Source organism: Rhinopithecus roxellana, chromosome 4 (assembly GCF_007565055.1).
Source record: "Rhinopithecus roxellana isolate Shanxi Qingling chromosome 4, ASM756505v1, whole genome shotgun sequence".
Lineage (NCBI taxonomy): Eukaryota > Metazoa > Chordata > Mammalia > Primates > Cercopithecidae > Rhinopithecus > Rhinopithecus roxellana.
In genome coordinates, this window is record NC_044552.1 from 70,444,219 (window position 1) to 70,462,824 (window position 18,606).

At 43.2% G+C, this 18,606-nt stretch overlaps 2 protein-coding genes across 5 annotated transcripts in view; one reads left to right on the forward strand and one right to left on the reverse strand.

The window, feature by feature from the left end:
- The window catches only part of SERAC1 (serine active site containing 1), a 61,065-nt gene extending 60,544 nt beyond the window's left edge, over positions 1 to 521 (reverse strand). For 2 of the 4 annotated variants that reach the window (XM_010381540.2, XM_030929395.1), the window contains exon 1: positions 393 to 521. The gene's annotated coding sequence lies outside the window, so the exon portion shown is untranslated. The remainder of the gene's footprint in view (positions 1 to 392) is intronic. The other 2 variants (XM_010381541.1, XM_030929396.1) reach the window with 2 other exon arrangements.
- Positions 522 to 580: 59 nt separating this feature from the next.
- GTF2H5 (general transcription factor IIH subunit 5) lies at positions 581 to 16,384 on the forward strand. The gene is made up of 3 exons (XM_030929645.1): positions 581 to 647; positions 2,132 to 2,204; positions 15,942 to 16,384. The coding sequence occupies exons 2-3, from the start codon at positions 2,170 to 2,172 to the stop codon at positions 16,120 to 16,122; spliced, it is 216 nt and encodes a 71-aa protein (XP_030785505.1). The 5' UTR covers positions 581 to 647; positions 2,132 to 2,169; the 3' UTR covers positions 16,123 to 16,384.
- Positions 16,385 to 18,606: the final 2,222 nt, after the last annotated feature.

Sequence of the window (18,606 nt, forward strand, 5' to 3'; positions counted from 1 at the left end):
TCTCAGTATTCAATCTGTTCCATCTATGGGGTTAGAGAGGGAGCAGGAAGCGGTGGTCTGGAAGGCTCAGAAGTGACCGGTGAGGCCCTTTCCTCCTCCTCATTATCTCTCCGTGACTACCGAGCCCGGGAAGAAGGACCGGTAGGTGCACTCCCCGAGGCCTCGACAGCAGCCAGAGAAAGGCAGCGACCGGGAAAGACAAGTCAGGCTCGCGACCACCAGAGAGAGGCCCTCACACCCAGGGGAGCTTCAGCGGGTCGGTCCGGTCCGCGCGCCTTACGTGGTGCCCAGCCGTGTCCGGCCCCTGCCCTCCCTACTCTCCACTCCCCACCGCGCCCAGCTACGCCGACACCCCCGTCTGCCCCTACACCAGCCCGGCCTTCACGTCCTACCTGCCGGCACGCGGACTCAGCCCGTCCCCAACTGCTCGCCGGACCCAGTAGTCTGGGGAGCCCTCCCCTTTCCGCGGCTCCGGGCCGGGGCCCTCCACCCGGCGGCGGGCAGCTCGTGACCCCGCCCCCTCGGCCTCTCCGGGCCCGCCTTCTGCCGGCTCGCTCCACTCACAACATCGTCCCTAGCGCGATGACGTATCGGCGCAGGCGCACTGTGTCCGCGACGCCGAGGCGCTTCTGCATCTGTGGGCTGAGGTGTGTGGCGAGCGTCCGAGCGGCTGGGGAAAGTTGGGGTGTGGGAAGACTGAGGGGTCCCAAAGGAAGAGGGGAGGAAGAGGAAAGCCCAAGAAGCCCGTCCATCGGGTGCTGGGGGCACAGGGCGGTGTCCCCCACTCTCTCCAGGCCCTTCCTGGCGGGGCCGCACTGCAGTCCCGCACTCGTTTAATCGGGGGTTTTCTGTGGGGCTAGGGCTCGCCCTGCGCCCAGGTGTAAGTGGAAGTTAATTAAGTGGGCCAACGCTGAGTGGTTTCTTTCCAGCCTAGGTCCGCACGGGACGTGATTTATTTAGTGAAGGGGCACAAGATCTGGAAATCTGGCTTGTACTTTTTTACCCTTTCCCCGGGAACTACGGCTTAATCTCTCCCTTTGGTCTCCTCATTTGTAAAATGAGGTGGTTGGGGCCGGGCGCGGTGACTCAGCCTGCAATCCCAGCTCATTGGGAGGCCGAGGCGGGTGGATCACTTGATGCCAGGAGTTCGAGACCAGCCTGACCAACATGGTGAAACCCCGTCTCCACTAAAAATACAATAAATTGGCCGGACACGGTGGCTCACGCCTGTAGTCCCAGCTTGGGAGGCCGAGCTAGGTGGATCATTTGAGATCAGGAGTTCAAGACCAGCCTGGCCAACATGGTGAAACCCCATCTCTACTAAAAATACAAAAATTAGCCTGGTGTGGTGGCGGGCGCCTGTTGTCCCAGCTGCTCGGAGGCTGAGGCAGGAGAATCTCTTGATCCCGGGAGGCAGAGGTTGCAGTGAGCTGCCATCACGCCACTGCACTCCAGCCTGGGCGACAGAGCGAGACTGTGTCGCAAAGTGTGTGTGTGAATATGTATATATATACACAATACAATAAATACAATAAATTAGTTGGGCTTGGTAGCTCATGTCTGTAGTCCCAGCTACTCGAGAGGCTGAGGTGGGAGAATGGCTTGAACCTGGGAGGCAAGAGGTTGCAGTCAGCTGAGATCCCGCCACTGCACTCCAGCCTGGGCGACAGAGCCAGACCCTGTCTCAATAAAATAAGATATAAACTAAAAGGAGGTGGTTGGGCTCACTGTGTAATTTTTGAAGCACCTTTCAGAACTATCTTTGATTCCTGTCTCCCAGGATCTTACCCTTTGTCATTCTCCTGAATGGGAAAAGAAATCTTTTGAATAACGGACGGTTTACACCTGGGTTGGGCACACTGGTGTAGAGTTAGGCCGCTTGCTTCTATTAGGGCTAATTGATCCTTGGGTGGAGTTGGTTGGCAAGTAAGATGTGGCATTAATATTCCAAGTAGACTCATTTTAATTTTGTTAAAAAATCAGAATGTCTCTTTTCTTAATGTTAACTGTCTTTCATAGACTTAACTGTTAAATATTGACACTTAATTATTTTGCCTCATTTCAGAGGCAGTCCCCAAAGTATATGAAAGTTAATGATTTTTAATTCAGTGTTACTTATTCTTTTTCTTAGCATTCTTGAGGTCATCTGAACCTTCTGACTGAGAAAACATGGTCAACGTCTTGAAAGGAGTGCTTATAGAATGGTTAGTAGTTTTGATACTTCATGAGTTTTAAGTTTAAATATTGAATCTTGACTTACGTGTGTGTCTTTTCTAAAACCCTGTTGTTTTTAAGATATGAATGAAATCAAGTCTTTCACTTTTAACAAGTGGCACAGATTTTGTTGCAAAGTTCCTAGTGCCAGATTTCAGTCCCTCTGTTGAATTGATGGAACTGGCATGATCAGAGGCAGCATATTTGTTAGATGAGTCGTCTTTAGAGGAGCAGTGCTTGCATTCTCCTCAAACATGACTAGAATTTTAGGGCCTGAAAGAGTTCAGGAACTTGCTTAAGTCTTTACTATTACAAACTGTGGACTTTAAAAAAGAGAAAAACAAGAGAGCCAAGTAGAGAAGGTTTCTTAAATTCCTTTAGATACATTCCAGAGGAGAAACTAAAAACCGTAAATGGACAGGGTTGAGGTCCTCAAAGCAATCCAATGTCTAGGAACCCTGCTCTGTGGACACTCCCATTGTCTGAAAATACTACTGTCTACCTTTCTGTGCCTCTAATATGAGCCAGTGCGTGGATGATGATACTGTTTACTGTGATGGCAACGCTGAGGAGGAGAAAGACCAAACCCTAGGACACTGCCAACAATTAGAACAGCACTGGCCAATAGAAATCTAATGCAAGCCACAGATACAGTCTTACATTTTTTCTAGTTACATTAGAAGTAAAGTAAAATAAAACAGGTGAAGTTAATTTCTTTTGTTTAACCCTGTCTATGCAAAACACTATGCTTTCAACACATGCTAAGTCTTCAAAAAAATCTTCATCTTCAAAGTAGACTGGATATTTTAATTTTACAGCATATCTCACAGACTAACCATGTTTCAAGGACTCTGTAGTGACCTAACTAGTGGGCTACCTTATGCCTAGTGCAGATTTGGAGTTTTGGTAGAGGAGACACCAACAAAGGCAACTAAGAAGAAAATAGCCAGTGAGGTTGGAGGGAGGAAAGCCAAAGGAGGAAGTGTTTCATAGGGATGAGTAGGCTGTGTTGGGCACTGATTGAGAACTGGCATGAGATGAAGACTGGAGTTTTGATGAGAGCCATTTTAATGGAGGGTGGGGAGATGCCAGATTGGAGTACTATGAAAAAGGAAAGGGAGGTGAGGAGGTGGAGATGGAGACTTTGGAGAATTTTTACTGTGATCACGAGCAAACTCATAGAGAACTGGATTGGTAGCCGAGGAAGGACATGGTGAGGGACTCAGGTTCTTGCTATTTTTATTTTAATGTGAAAGACTAGAATGTACATTGATGAGAGTAAACCACTATGGGGGAGTGATTTTTTTCACTTGGAAAAGCAAAGGGGTTGTGATCTGGACCCCAGAAGTTCTAAACACACTGTTCTGTTGTCTTTTGAAGACTCTAGGTTTGATGTACTTATTTTCCTATTAATTTGTCATAACATAAACATTTTCCTCATTGACCTTTTAGTGTTATTTTTAAATACAGAGGATGCACATACACAGAGTGTCAGCTATCACTTTTCTTTCCTTCTTGTTTCTTTCAATTATAAGTTTAATCTTCACCCCTGAGTTTGTTAAATATTCACTTCTCTCTTGGGTTTTGTGTTTTTCTTGGTGTTTTAGATTCACACATCTAGAATTTATTCGGAGGAGCGGCATAGGATTGTTAAATATTCACTTCTCTCTTGTGGGGATTTTGTATTTTTCTTGGTGTGTTAGATTCATTCATCTAGAATTTATTTGAAGGAGAGGCATATTATTAGGTGAGGATCTAAATTTAGCTTCTTTTTTTTGAGACCGAGTCTTCCTCTGTTGCCAGGCTGCAGTGCAGTGGCACGATCTCGGCTCACTGCAACCTCTGCCTCCCAGATTCAAGCGATACTCCTGCCTCAGCCACCCAAGTAGCTGGGACTACAGGCGCACACCACCTCCCCTGGTTAATTTTATTTTTGTATTTTTAGTAGAGACGGGGTTTCACAATGTTGGCCAGGATGGTCTCTTATCTCTTGATCTGCGTCTGCCTCCCAGTGCTGGGATTACAGGCGTGAGCCAGCATGCCCAGCCTAGCTTCTTTTTTGTTTTGGGCGTTTTTGTCTGTTCATTTTGCCAAATAGCTAGTTCTCCACCATTTATTTCCTTTCCTAATGATGCTTGATGCCTCCTTAATCACATGATTTTACTCCCCTTGCTATTCTCTTTCATTCCTTCCCACATTCATCTTTTTTATTGCCTATTCTAGAATAACCTTGAAATAATTTAGTGTATTTCCAAAATAATCCTTTTGGCATGATGGTTGGAATTGCATTAAACCTACGTTTTAATTAAAAAAAAAAAATGACTGGATTACATCTTAAAGAACAAAACTCTGGGGAGACTCTGAAGTCTCAGTGCCTAGTTTACTGTCCCATATCTAGCCTCTGAATTCTGCCTGGTCTCTCTAATGACTGTCCATCACCTTGCACTTCAGGATAATCCCCAGACTAGCATCATCTGGAGCTTGTTAGAAATGCAAAATCTCAGACCTCACCCTACATCTACTAAATCAGAATTGTGCATACAAAGAATCTTGTTAAGATATTTAAATTTTGAGAAGCAATAATATTGTTAATCAGCTTCAGCTTAATAATCAGTTTCCCTGTGGAGAAGTGTTTTGCACCAGGACTATTAAATTTTGTTTTGCAGGTAGGTACCATCCTTGCAAAACTAATTTTTCCCTTCAAAGTGAATTCTAAAGTGTGGTCTGCACAATTTTTCAAAAGGGTAACTCTGTCTTCCCAAAAACGCAAATCTTCCAAAAAGATTTTGGGCTTAAGAAATAACATAGATTCACAAAGGAAAGAGTATGGCCAGTGCTAGTGGATTCCCCTTCAGAGTCAGATGCAGATGTTAGGATGGTAACTGGAAATGTCCTTCAGTTTCCCTCATGTCCATATTTGATGCCAAGGAGAAGCTTGTTAATAATACGATATCAGCATACGTCTGTTTATTACTTCATAATATCCATGGATTATATGAAGCATTTAGGCATATTGGAGTATAGAATTTGATAGGTCTGGAGTTTACGGGCAAACCACTTAAGGATCTTCTACAACTGTTGCAGGTGAACACCAAAATTGAGGCTCAGCCCTGGAGGCCAAGTTGGTTTTTGGCTTCATGCAGGAAAGAATTCAAGAATGAGTCCACAGAGTAAAGTGAAAGCAAGTTTATTGAAAATTAGGGAATAAAAGGGTGGCTACCCCATAGGCAGAATGGGGTGGGGTAGGTGGGCAGCAGGCAGGGCCTGCTAACTGGCTATTTTATGGCCATTTCTTGATTATATGTTAAACAAGTGGTGGGTTATTCCTGAGTTTTCTGGAGGGGAGACAGGGATTCTGTGGAACCAGGAGTCCCCGGTCCAGACCATACAGGGTAACTTCCAGATATTGCCATGGCATTTGTAAACTGTTATGGTGCCAGTGGGGGTGGTTTTTAGTGTGCTCATGCATTATGATTAGTGTATGATAGTGGTGAAGGTTGCTTTTGTCACCATCTTGGTTCTGGCTGGTTTCTTTACTGTATCCTGGCTTATCAGTCGGGTCTTCTGACCTGTTGTTTACTGTCTCTCCTGTCTTAGAAACTAGTTCTGCTGAATTCCTATCTCACAGCTGCTTCCACTGTCCCAGGAATCTCTCCAAATTCCAGTCCCATTGTTGTATTAATATAAGCTAATGTGTAATAACTTATATAGTGCTGTTCCACATATATCTTAAGTTGGCTTCACTTACTGTCATATTTAAGCTCCATTTCTATCAGTTATGTTTAACTGATTTTTGAGTCCACAGAGATTTGCTAAAGAAGTAAACCAAATTATGATGATGGCCATTTTTTCTGACCTTCAGTGAATTGAAAAATCAGGGCACTTGGATATAGTTAAATTCTTAACTCCCAAGGGCTTATCACATACTAAAATTGAAGGCTATAAAAAAATTTTATGTTTATAAATTTACATTTTTATGTCAAAACTGAAAGGTTGGTGAAAACTTCCTCTTTGTTGGGATCCACCATTAACTGCCAGGCTCACAGTAAGTATTCTCCCAAGTCTAGCCTCCCAAGCAATTACCAAAGCAAGCAACACATGACCACGTTATGTCTGTGTCCAGTTCCAGATGCTGGAGCAGACCTCTGGTTTAACAGTTGCCACAATTGGTTTGGCAAGTGCTTCAGCAAAAATTTGTTGGCAAGGTGCAAATTCCAACCAGTTTACAACACAATAGCAAAGAATCTGGAGAAATATGTATTATTAAACCACCCTTATCCTTATGAGTTTGGCTTCTAAACCTGTATTGTTTGTGAGAAGCTAGTAAGAAGTATGACAAAACCAATCTAACCATTGTTCTGTTTTTTTCTCAGCATGTATAAATCTTTTGTCAGCCTTTGCTTCTCAGTAGGGCCATGTTCACTGAAGTTTTCCAGGCACCCAGAACAGTGCCTAAGAGCGAGAGAGAGAGAGAGATACACATACACATATATAGATATGGCTTAGTAAATATTTGTTTACTGAATGAGTTTTGTTAACAGAATTGAGTCCAGGTTTGTGATCTCAGGCAAAATTCCAAATTTGTTAATGTTCCTTTACAGCCTCTCTGTTCCTACAGTGAGATTCACAGTGGGTAAGATGAGATTCTTGATAAAGTTTTAGTTCAAAACATATGTGTATACTAGGCCTCCATTTAGCATGTTATATATCAAAATACCTTGTAAATGAGGAGGCTGTTGTCTTCAGTCATAGCTTTTAAAAAGCAGGCACCCCACCAAGCTGCTGATGGAAGTATAATCCTAAGAAACAACTGAAAGCAACTTGTGATGGGTGTTTTGTGCTTTTATATCCTTTAACACAGTAACTCCGTTTCTATAAGTTTAGGAAATCACTGGGTGCAGTGGCTCACTCCTGTAATCCTAACACTTCGGGAGGCCAAGGCGGGTGGATGACTTGAAGTCAGGAGTTTGAGACCAGCCTGGCCAACATGGTGAAACCCTGTCTCTACTACAAATACAAAAATTAGCCGGGCATGGTCGCAGATGCCTATAATCCCAGCTACTGGGGAGGCTGAGGCAGGATAATCACTTGAACCCAAGAGGCAGAGGTTGCAGTGAGCCAAGATCGTGCCACTGCACTCCAGCCTGGGTGACACAGTGAGACTCCATTTCAAAAAAAAAAAAAAATTTAGGAAATGATCAGAACTGCCAATAAAAATGTGTTTATTTAATGTGCTAGAAAAATAAATTTGTTGATTGTGGCGTATTTTAATCAAGTAATAGAGCTATTAAAATATTCTCAGACATTTTAAGTGATTCAGGGAAATGACATTGCACAATGATGTTAAGTGAAAACACCTGGATTCCTGTACTAACACTGTTTTCCATGTGACATGTGCTATACTAAGCAGTTGCTAATATTAATTTAGTTTTCACAACAGCCCTTTGAGGTAGGTGCTATCATCCCCATTTATGGATGCACAAGGTGAGATGCAGGGAAATTAATCAGTTGCTCAGTTACACAGCTGTTGTTAAACTGGGATTTTTTTTAAATCCTGATATTGTGGCTCCAGAGCCCAAGCTACTAAACTTTACATATACTAACTATCTCTTCATTATAAAACTAAGTATAATATTGTGTTTGCTTTTTTTTTTTTTTTTTTTTTGGAGGCGGAGTCTCACTCTGTCACCCAGCCTGGAGTGCAGTGGCACGATCTTGGCTCACTTCAGCCTCTACCACCTGGGTTCAAACGATTCTCCTGCCTCAACCTCCCAAGTAGCTGGGATTACAGGCACCTCCCACCATGCCTGGCTAATTTTTGAGGTTTTAGTAGAGACGGAATTTTACTATCTTGGCCAGGCTGGTCTTGAACTCCTGACCTCGTGATCCACCTGCCTCGGCCTCCCAAAGTGTTGGGATTACAGGCATGAGCCACCACGCCCAGCCTATGTTTGCTTTTTAAGAGGATATATGTATGTCTTAGAATTATACCCATATATATTCACAGGTTAATGGTTTTGTAATCAAAATAGTAAATTGCTGAGACCAGCTCGGTCAGGGAGACCCTAACCCAGCGGCGCTAGAGGAATAAAAGACATACACATAGAAATATAGAGGTGTGGGCCGGGCGCGGTGGCTCAAGCCTGTAATCCCAGCACTTTGGGAGGCCGAGAAGGGCGGATCACGAGGTCGGGAGATCGAGACCATCCTGGCTAACACGGTGAAACCCCGTCTCTACTAAAAATACAAAAACTAGCCGGGCGAGGTGGCGGGCGCCTGTAGTCCCAGCTACTCGGGAGGCTGAGGCAGGAGAATGGCGTAAACCCGGGAGGCGGAGCTTGCAGTGAGCTGAGATCCGGCCACTGCACTCCAATCCGGGAGACAGAGCGAGACTCCGCCTCAAAAAAAAAAAAAAAAAAAAAAAAAAAAAAAAAAGAAATATAGAGGTGTGGGCCGGGCGCGGTGGCTCACGCCTGTAATCCCTGTAATCCCAGCACATTGGGAGGCCGAGATGGGCGGATCACGAGGTCGGGAGATCAAGACCACCCTGTGGTCTAACACAGTGAAACCCCACTCTACTGAAAATACAAAAATTAGCCAGGCGCGGTGGCGGGCGCCTGTAGTCCCAGCTACTCAGGAGGCTGAGGCAGGAGAATGGCGTGAATCCAGGAGGCGGAGCTTGCAGTGAGTGGAGATCACACCACTGCACTCCAGCCTGGGCGACAGAGTGAGACTCCGTCTCAAAAAAAAAAAAAAAAAAAAAAAGAAATATAGAGATGTGGAGTGGGAAATCAGGGGTCTCACAGCCTTCAGAGCTGAGAGCCCTGAACAGAGATTTACAGAGATTTACCCACGTATTTATTAACAGCAAGCCAGTGATAAGCATTGTTTCTATAGATTATAGATTAAAAGTATTCCTTATGGGAAACAAAGGGATAGGCCAAAATAAAGGGATGGGTTTGGCTAGTTATCTGCAGCAGGAGCATGTCCTTAAGGCACAGATCGTTCATGCTATTTTAGTTTGTGGTTTAAGAACACCTTTAAGTGGTTTTCCGCCCTGGGTAGGCCAGGTGTTCCTTTTCCTCATTCCAGGAAACCCACAACCTTCCAGCGTGGGTGTCATGGCCATCACGAATACGTCACAGTGCTGCAGAGATTTTGTATATGGCCAGTTTTGGGGCCAGTTTATGGCCAGATTTTGGGGTGCCTGTTCCCAGCAGTAAATCATTTGATAGGGATAGAACTAATTGTAATTTAAACCTCTCTGCCTGTATCCTCTCACAGGCTCTTGGCATTTTAATTGCTCATTTGAGTACCTACTATGAGCAAGATGTTTTAGAAATATTCTCTAGTCCATCAACTCTGCAGTGTAGCTATGGTACTAACATTGCTGTTACAGATCACAGGCTCTTTGGCTCCCTATGTAATAAAAATTAACACAGCTACACAGTTTTCCCAGATGAGGCTTTTAATTCAGGGTTTATCCACAAGTGCAAGGGAGACATGTACAGTAGTAAGAACTCTGCTGCTGATCCCCACAAAAGCTGACAGGGACTTTTTGATTAGGCAAAGCATGGGAATTGACATCAGGGATAAGGTATGCAGGCTGGGCCGGGCACGGTGGCTCAAGCCTGTAATCCCAGCACTTTGGGAGGCCGAGACGGGCGGATCACGAGGTCAGGAGATCGAGACCATCCTGGCTAACACGGTGAAACCCCGTCTCTACTAAAAATACAAAAAAACTAGCCGGGCGAAGTGGCGGGCGCCTGTAGTCCCAGCTACTCGGGAGGCTGAGGCAGGAGAATGGCGTAAACCCGGGAGGCGGAGCTTGCAGTGAGCTGAGATCCGGCCACTGCACTCCAGCCGGGGCGACTGAGCGAGACTCCGTCTCAAAAAAAAAAAAAAAAAAAAAAGGTATGCAGGCTGGGCTGGGCAAAGCACATGAAGGGTACAGTATGTGGTCAGCATCTGTGGTCGCAGTGGTTATCTTGAGTAATGGGCCACCTGGTGATCTGGCCAGTGACTACGAGTACCAGGTTGCAAATCAGTTGTTCAGCTTTCTTTATTTTATTATTAGTATTATTATTATACTTTAAGTTCTGGGTTAAATGTGCAGAACATGCAGTTTTGTTACCTAGGTATACATGTGCCATGGTAGATTGCTGCACCCATCAACCCGTCACCTACACTAGGTATTTCTCCTAATGTTATCCCTCCCCTAGCCCCCCACCCCCCACAGGCCCCGGTGTGTGATGATCCCCTCCCTGTGTCCATGTGTTCTCATTGTTCAACTCCCACTTACATATGGTGTTTGGTTTTCTGATCTTGTGATAGTTTGCTGAGAATGATGGTTTCCAGCTTCACCCATGTCCCTACAAAGGACATGAACTCATCCTTTTTTATGGCTGCATAATATTCCATGGTGTATATGTGCTGCATTTTCCTAATCCAGTCTATCATTGATGGACATTTAGGGTGGTTCTAAGTCTTAGCTATTGTGAATAGTGCCACAATAAACATATGTGTGCATGTGTCTTTATTGCAGAATGATTTATAATCCTTTGGGTATATGCCCAGTAATGGAATTGCTGGGTCAAATGGTATTTCTAGTTCTAGATCCTTGAGGAATCGCCACACTGTCTTCCACAATGGTTGAACTAATTTACACTCCCACCAACACTGTAAAAACTTTCCTATTTTTCCACAACCTCTCCAGCATCTGTTGTTTTCTGACTTTTTAATGATCGCCATTCTAACTGGTGTGAGATGGTATCTCATTGTGTTTTTGATTTGCATTTCTCTAATGACCAGTGATGATGAGCATTTTTTTATATGTCTGTTGACTGCATAGATGTCTTCTTTTGAAAAGTGTCTGTTCAAAAAAAAAAAGAAAGAAAAAAAAAAGTGTCTGTTCATATCCTTTGCCCATTTTTTGATGGAGTTGTTTGCTTTTTTCTTGTAAATTTGTTTAAGTTCTTTGTAGATTCTGTATATTAGCCCTTTGTCAGACCGGTAGATTGCAAAAAATCTTCTCCCATTCTGTAGGTTGCCTGTTCACTCTGATGATAGTTTCTTCTATCTGTGCAGAAGCTCTTTAGTGTAATTAGATCCCATTTGTCAATTTTGGCTTTTGTTGCCATTGCTTTTCGTGTTTTAGACATGAAGTCTTTGTCCATGTCTATGTCCAGGTTTTCTTCGAGGATTTTTATGGTCCTAGGTGTTATGTTTAAGTCTTTGATCCATCTTGAGTTGATTTTTGTATAAGGTGTAAGGAAAGGGTCCAGTTTCAGTTTTCTACATATGGCTAGCCAGTTTTCCCAACATCATGTATTAAATAGGGAATCTTGGCAGGGTGCGGTGGCTCAAGCCTGTAATCCCAGCACTTTGGGAGGCCGAAACGGGCGGATCACGAGGTCAGGAGATCGAGACCATCCTGGCTAACACGGTGAAACCCCATCTCTACTAAAAATACAAAAAACTAGCCGGGCGAGGTGGCGGGCGCCTGTAGTCCCAGCTACTCCGGAGGCTGAGGCAGGAGAATGGCGTGAACCCGGGAGGCGGAGCTTGCAGTGAGCTGAGATCCGGCCACTGCACTCCAGCCTGGGAGACAGAGTGAGACTCTGTCTCAAAAAAAATAAATAAATACATACATAAATAAATAGGGAATCTTTTCCCCATTACTTGTGTGTGTCAGGTTTGTCAAAGATCAGATGGTGGTAGATGTGTGGTGTTATTTCTGAGGCCTCTGTTTTGTTCCATTGGTCTATATATCTGTTGTGGTACCAGTACCATGCTGTTTTGGTTACTGTAGCCTTGTAGTATAGTTTGAAGTCAGGTAGTGTGATGCCTCCAGCTTTGTTCTTCTTGCCCATGATTGTCTTGGCTATGTGGGCTCTTTTTGGGTTCCATATGAAGTTTAAAGTAGTTTTTTCCAATTCTGTGAAGAAAGTCAGTGGTAGCTTGATGGGGATAGCATTGAATCTATAAATTACTTTGGGCAGTAAGGCCATTTTCACGATATTGATTCTTCCTATTCGTGAGCATGGAATGTTTTTCCCTTTGTTTTTTTCCTTTCTTATTTCCTTGAGCAGTGGTTTGTAGTTCTCCTTGAAGAGGTCCTTCACATCCCATGTAAGTTGCATTCCTAGGTATTCTGTTCTGTTAGTAGCAATTGTGATTGGGAGTTCACTCATGATTTGGCTCTCTGTCTGTTATTGGTGTATAGGAATGCTTGTGATTTTTGCACATTGATTTTGTATCCTGAAACTGCTGAAGTTGCTTATCAGCTTAAGATTTTGGGTTGAGTTGATGGGGTTTTCTAAATATACAATCATGTCATCTGCAAACAGAGATGATTTGACTTCCTCTCTTCCTATCTGAATGCACTTTATTGCTTTCTCTTGCCTGATTGCCCTGGCCAGAACTTCAATACTATGTGGAATAGGAGTGGTGAGAGAGAGCATCCTTCTCTTGTGCTGGTTTTCAAAGGGAATGCTTTCAGTTTTTGCCCATACAGTATGATATTGGCTGTAGGTTTGTCATAATTAGCTCTTACTATGTTGAGATACATTCCATCGATACCTAGTTTATGGAGAGTTTTTAGCATGAAAGACTGTTGAATTTTGTGGAAGGCCTTTTCTGCTGTTAAATTTTGTCGAAGGCCTTTTCTGCATCTTTTGAGTTAATCACGTGGTTTTTGTCATTGATTCTGTTTATGTGATGGATTACATTTATTGATTTGCATATGTTGAACCAGCCTTGCGTCCCAGGGATGAAGCCTACTTGATCGTGATGGGTAAGCTTTTCGACTCGCTGCTAGATTCAGTTTGCCAGTATTTTATTGAGGATTTTCACATCGATGTTCATCAGGGATATTGGCCTAAAATTCTGTTTTTTTGTTGTGTCTCTGCCAGGGTTTGGTATCAGGATAATGCTGTTCTCCCAGTTCCCTGACCTCCTTTTCCACTGAGCTTATCCTCCACCTCATCACAGCCACTCATTTGCATAGTTGTAGCTAGACCTGTCCTTCCTTACCCACATGCCAGCTCTTCAGTGTCATTTCAGGCATCAGACTCTGACCACCACCTCCTCTTTCCAGTTCACTCCCTCTAATATCTCACCCCATCATTTCTTCAACTTCGCCAGACCTATAGTCTGTTGATATTCCCGTCTCTTCAGATTCCCACCCCTCTTTCTAGCTTCCAATCTACCTTTCTGGTCATTTTAGCAAAATTTCTCAGTAAAGAGAAGACTTGGTTCTCTTCACTGTCTCTGATTTCTCTCCTCCCATATGAAACCCACTCCAGTCATGCTTTCCCTATTATGACTCCACCAAAACTGCTATTGTCAAGGTCCAGTGACTTTCTGAATCCAGTGGGCAATTTTCAGTCCTTATCTTACTATACCCTGTAAGCTTTTGATAGAATTGATCACTCCCACTTCCTGAGTAGCCTTTGTTCACGTCGCTTTCAGGACTCTTTGGGTTTTCTTTCTACCTCAGTGGTCACTTCTTACTCACTTCTTCACTCAGGGGCCAGTAGGCATCTCAAAATATAACATTAAAAACTAAACCTTTTTTTTTTTTTTTTTTTTGAGATGGAGTCTCGCCCTGTCGCCTGGGCTGGAGTGCAGTGGCCGGATCTCGCTCACTGCAAGCTCTGCCTCCCGGGTTTACGCCATTCTCCTGTCTCAGCCTCCCAAGTAGCTGGGACTACAGGCTCCCGCCACCTCGCCCGGCTAGTTTTTTGTATTTTTTAGTAGAGATGGGGTTTCACCATGTTAGCCAGGATGGTCTCGATCTCCTGACCTCGTGATCCGCCCGTCTCGGCCTCCCAAAGTGCTGGGATTACAGGCTTGAGCCACCGTGCCGGCCTTTTTTTTTTTTTTTTTAAATACAGTCAGGATCTCACTGTGCTGTCCAGGCTAGTCTCTAACTCCTGACCTCAAGCAATCCTCCAGCCTAGGCCTCTCGAAGTGCTGGGATTACAGCATAAGCCACCATGCCCTCCCTAAAACCAAACTTGATCTTACCTGCAAACCTCTTCTTACACATTCCTCTTTATCTCAGTAAAAATCTCCAGTCTTCCATTTGCTCAGACCAAAAATCTTGGAGTTTCCTTGTTCCTCTTTCTCAAAGCTCATGTCCAGTATTAGCAAATTATGTTGGTTTTATGTCAGTATATGTCTAGAATTCATCCACTTCTCATCACCTCCACTATTACCACCTACATCAAAATCATCATCTCTTGCCTGGATGTCACCTCATGGGTCCCCTGCTTCCATCCTTGCCTCTGCCACTCCCAATCTTTTCTCAACCCAGCAGCCAATATGATCCTTACAATTAAAATTTAAGTCAGTTTGTAAGTTAAATCATGTCACTTGGTAAAAGCCAAAGTCCCCCAAATCAGTTCTGAGGCTCATACTCATCTGTGAATAGAAGTAATTCCTGTGTTAGCATCAGTTAATACCTGTGCTTGTACTTAAACCTTATTTTTCTTATTTTCAGTAAATTATAGTGACATCTTTTGTATTATATTGTTACCTTTACAATTAATATTGACAGTTCTCAAGACACCAAAAGATTATGTGAGATTGTTTTCTCAAGAATTGCAAAAATCTGTGGTGCAGCTTGACATTTTTATATGCATTTTTTGCTAAACACATTGTGTATTAGATCTAAAGAGTGTCCTTTGTCATAATTCAGGGTTTTTATGAAAGAGACATTTGCTGTAAATCCTATTCTTTCCAAAGCAAAAACCACAAGTTAATAAAATTGAATTTGGATCTCTTCCCTTGAGTACCTATAGCAAGCCAAGCACCATCCTTGACATTATCTCCTGTAATTTCCGTAAACAATTCTGTTAGGTAGCCTCACTTTTGTATTTGGGAACAGAGGCTCTGGGAGATAAATACGTATTCTATTCAAGGTCATACAAATAAGTGATGAAGCTGGGGTTGAATCCAGGTATGACTCTTGCTATACACCCTGCCTGACCAAAGTGACTGTTTAACTGGTTTTGTAAGTTAATTTGTCACTGGTAGGACATTGAACACCTGCTGGTTCCTTAGATGTAATGGGCATAGACAAGGAAGAAATTCATTTTTTAAATCAGTTAAGAAAGCTGGCCGGGCGCGGTGGCTCAAGCCTGTAATCCCAGCACTTTGGGAGGCCGAGGAGGGCAGATCACGAGGTCAGGAGATCGAGACCATCCTGGCTAACACGGTGAAACCCCGTCTCTACTAAAAATACAAAAAATTAGCCGGGCGTGGTGGCGGGCGCCTGTAGTCCCAGCTACTCGGAGGCTGAGGCGGGAGAATGGCATGAACCTGGGAGGCGGAGTTTGCAGTGAGCCGAGATCGCGCCACTGCACTCCAGCCTGGGTGACACAGCGAGACTCCGTCTCAAAAAAAAAAAAAAAAAGAAAGCTGTGATTCTAGGCCCTACTAACTACAAAACTTTGAATATTCTTTTATTTTTTTCACTTAGTGACAAATTATTCTTTAAAAATCTTGCCATTGGCCTCTGCCTCTTTAACTTACACTAATAGTTCTAAAATGAAGCCATGTCTATAAATTGTTAACACTTAAGGCAGAGAGGAAGTGAGGGATTGAGTAACAGAACTTTAAAAATCATTCTAAAAATTCTGCATGTTCAAATTTAATTGCTCAAGTCTCTGTGGTGTGATTTGACAACAAGCTGTCTTACAATCATGTGTTTGTCTTTACAGTGATCCTGCCATGAAGCAGTTTCTGCTGTACTTGGATGAGTCCAATGCCCTGGGGAAGAAGTTTATCATTCAAGACATTGATGACACTCACGTCTTTGTAATAGCAGAATTGGTTAATGTCCTCCAGGAGCGAGTGGGTGAATTAATGGACCAAAATGCTTTTTCCCTTACCCAGAAATGAAAATACTCAATATGGGCCATTTAGGAATTATAAGCAGCAAATATGAAAGACTTGCCACTTGATAGGTGACTGATTAGACATAGAGTGTTGTTGTAGCAGCATGCCACGGGAAAGACCAAGGGATCATGATCATTTGTTCAGGAAAAAAAAAACCCTGAACTGATTTTGTTATACCATAGAATTAAAAAAAAAAAAAAAGGCTTTAACAGTTGGCTGTAATTTGTCTTTTATTATCCTTTATTAAAATACAAATGTCAATGCTTTTCCTGCCTTTTTAATACAGGAGTGTGCTTTTAAATTGTCAGTATAACATAGGTATTTATTTTGCTCATCCCTGTGAACTGTGCATTTTTGCTGCGTGGATATGGTTGTTTGGTTTCAGGTAGAAACGTCATAGATTTGCTGTTTGAATATGCCAAGGTGGGGACTTTGACATTATGTATGTCTCACAAATCCTACCTGCATACCAGCCAGCTCTATTGATGAAGATGTAAAACTAATATAAACTACAGTTTGCATTTCCCTGAAAATGGAATATTGTTTTTTAAGAGGGTTACAAACAACTAAATGGGAAAGGCACATGCTGCTTTGCATCTTTAGTTTTTCCTTGTTCAAACTTTATTGGCCACATTTTCCTATCTGTATTCTGTTTTATTAAGAAATCAGCTTAGGGAGGCCGAGGTGGGGGGATTGCTTGAGCCCAGGAGTCCGAGGTTGCTACAAACACACCACTGCACTCTAGCCTGGACAACAGAGAGACCCTGCCTCAAAAAAAAAAAAAAAAAAAAAAAATTCTACTTGACCTTATTCCCTATAAGAATACTTATCAAACTTACCTTAAAAAGAAAAATAGGGGCCGGGCGCGGTGGCTCAAGCCTGTAATCCCAGCACTTTGGGAGGCCGAGATGGGCGGATCACAAAGTCAGGAGATCGAGACCATCCTGGCTAACCTGGTGAAACACCGTCTCTACTAAAAAATAAAAAAAAATTAGCCGGGCGAGGTGGCGGGCACCTGTAGTCCCAGCTACTTGGGAGGCTGAGGCAGGAGAATGGCGTAAACCCGGGAGGCAGAGCTTGCAGTGAGCTGAGATCCAGCCACTGCACTCTAGCCTGGGCGACAGAGCGAGACTCCATCTCAAAAAAAAAGAAAAATAGGAACAGCCATATGCAAAGTCAGCCCAACAGGAAAGGACTTATTAGATTAAAATATATTGTGGCCCGGACTCAATGGCTCACACCTGTAATCCCAGCACTTTGGGAGGCTGAGGCAGGCAGATCGCTTGAGCCCAGGAGTCGAAACCCTGTCTCTACAAAAAACTACAAAAATTATCTGCCTGTTGTCCTAACCACTGGGGAGACTGAGGTAGGAGGATGGCTTAAGCCCAGGAGGTTGAGGCTGCAGTGAACCTTGATCATTGCCACTGTACTCCAGCCTGAGTGACAGAGACCCTGTCTCCAAAAAAAAAAAAAAAAAAAGTGTATATGTGTGTGTGTGTGTGTGTATATAGCAAGAGAGAGTTCTGTGATCAATTGAAGGCAAAAACAATAACACTGAGAGGGACTTTGCTTCCCTTCCTGAAGATAATGTCATTGGGATGAGTTCCTAAAATAGGAATTTTCCAAGAGAAAAGAGAATTTTCATGACATGTAGAATCTTATCAAATCTGTTTTACCTGCTTCCTTATAGTATGTTTATTCAAAGTACTTGTGTACCATTTTTACTCACTTACACAACATTACTGAATCTGGAGATTTTCAGTTAGGTATATTTTACATGGTTCCCACCCATATAACTCAGTCCATACAGTTCACAGTTTTCATTCCCTCATAGCAATGCAAAAAATTTTGATGAGTTACTAGTACTAAAACTTGTTAAGTAAAAGATGATTCTTAAGAATTTCCAGGCCGGGCGTGGTGGCTCACACCTGTAATCCCAGCAGTTTGGGAGGCCGAGGCAGGCGGCTCACGAAGTTAAGAGATCGAGATCATCCTGACTAACAAGGTGAAACCCTATCTCTATTAAAAATACAAAAAAGTAGCAGGGCATGGTGGCGGGCGCCTGTAGTCCCAGCTACTCCGGAGGCTGAGGCAGGAGAATGGTGTGAACCCAGGAGGTGGAGCTTGCAGTGAGGTGAGATCGCACCACTGCACTCCAGCCTGGGCGACAGGGAGACTCCGTCTCAAAAAAAAAAAAAAGAAAAAAAAAAAAAAAAAGAATTTCCAGCTATACTAAAATGTTACTAATGTATCTTATATTTCAGGCATGTCTAAATCAACTTTTAGTATTCCTCAGGCATTTGTTACCAACCTTTCATATTAACATGAAACTTAGAAAATTTTTGATAGAATCCCAGAGTTAAAAAGGTATTAGGATTTTTGCCACTGAAGTAAAAAAGAGAAAAAAAGATATTTAGGAGAAAACTATTGAACAGTGACTGCAAAGAGTATTAAGTGAAATAAGTGAAGGAAAATATTAGCTCTTAT

Excerpts from the sequence above, each read along its gene's own strand:
- GTF2H5 (XM_030929645.1), top strand. The coding sequence starts at position 2,170 with ATGGTCAACGTCTTGAAAGGAGTGCTTATAGAATG. Across the intron at positions 2,205-15,941 it reads AAAGGAGTGCTTATAGAATG|TGATCCTGCCATGAAGCAGT; the intron begins GTTAGTAGTTTT and ends TTGTCTTTACAG.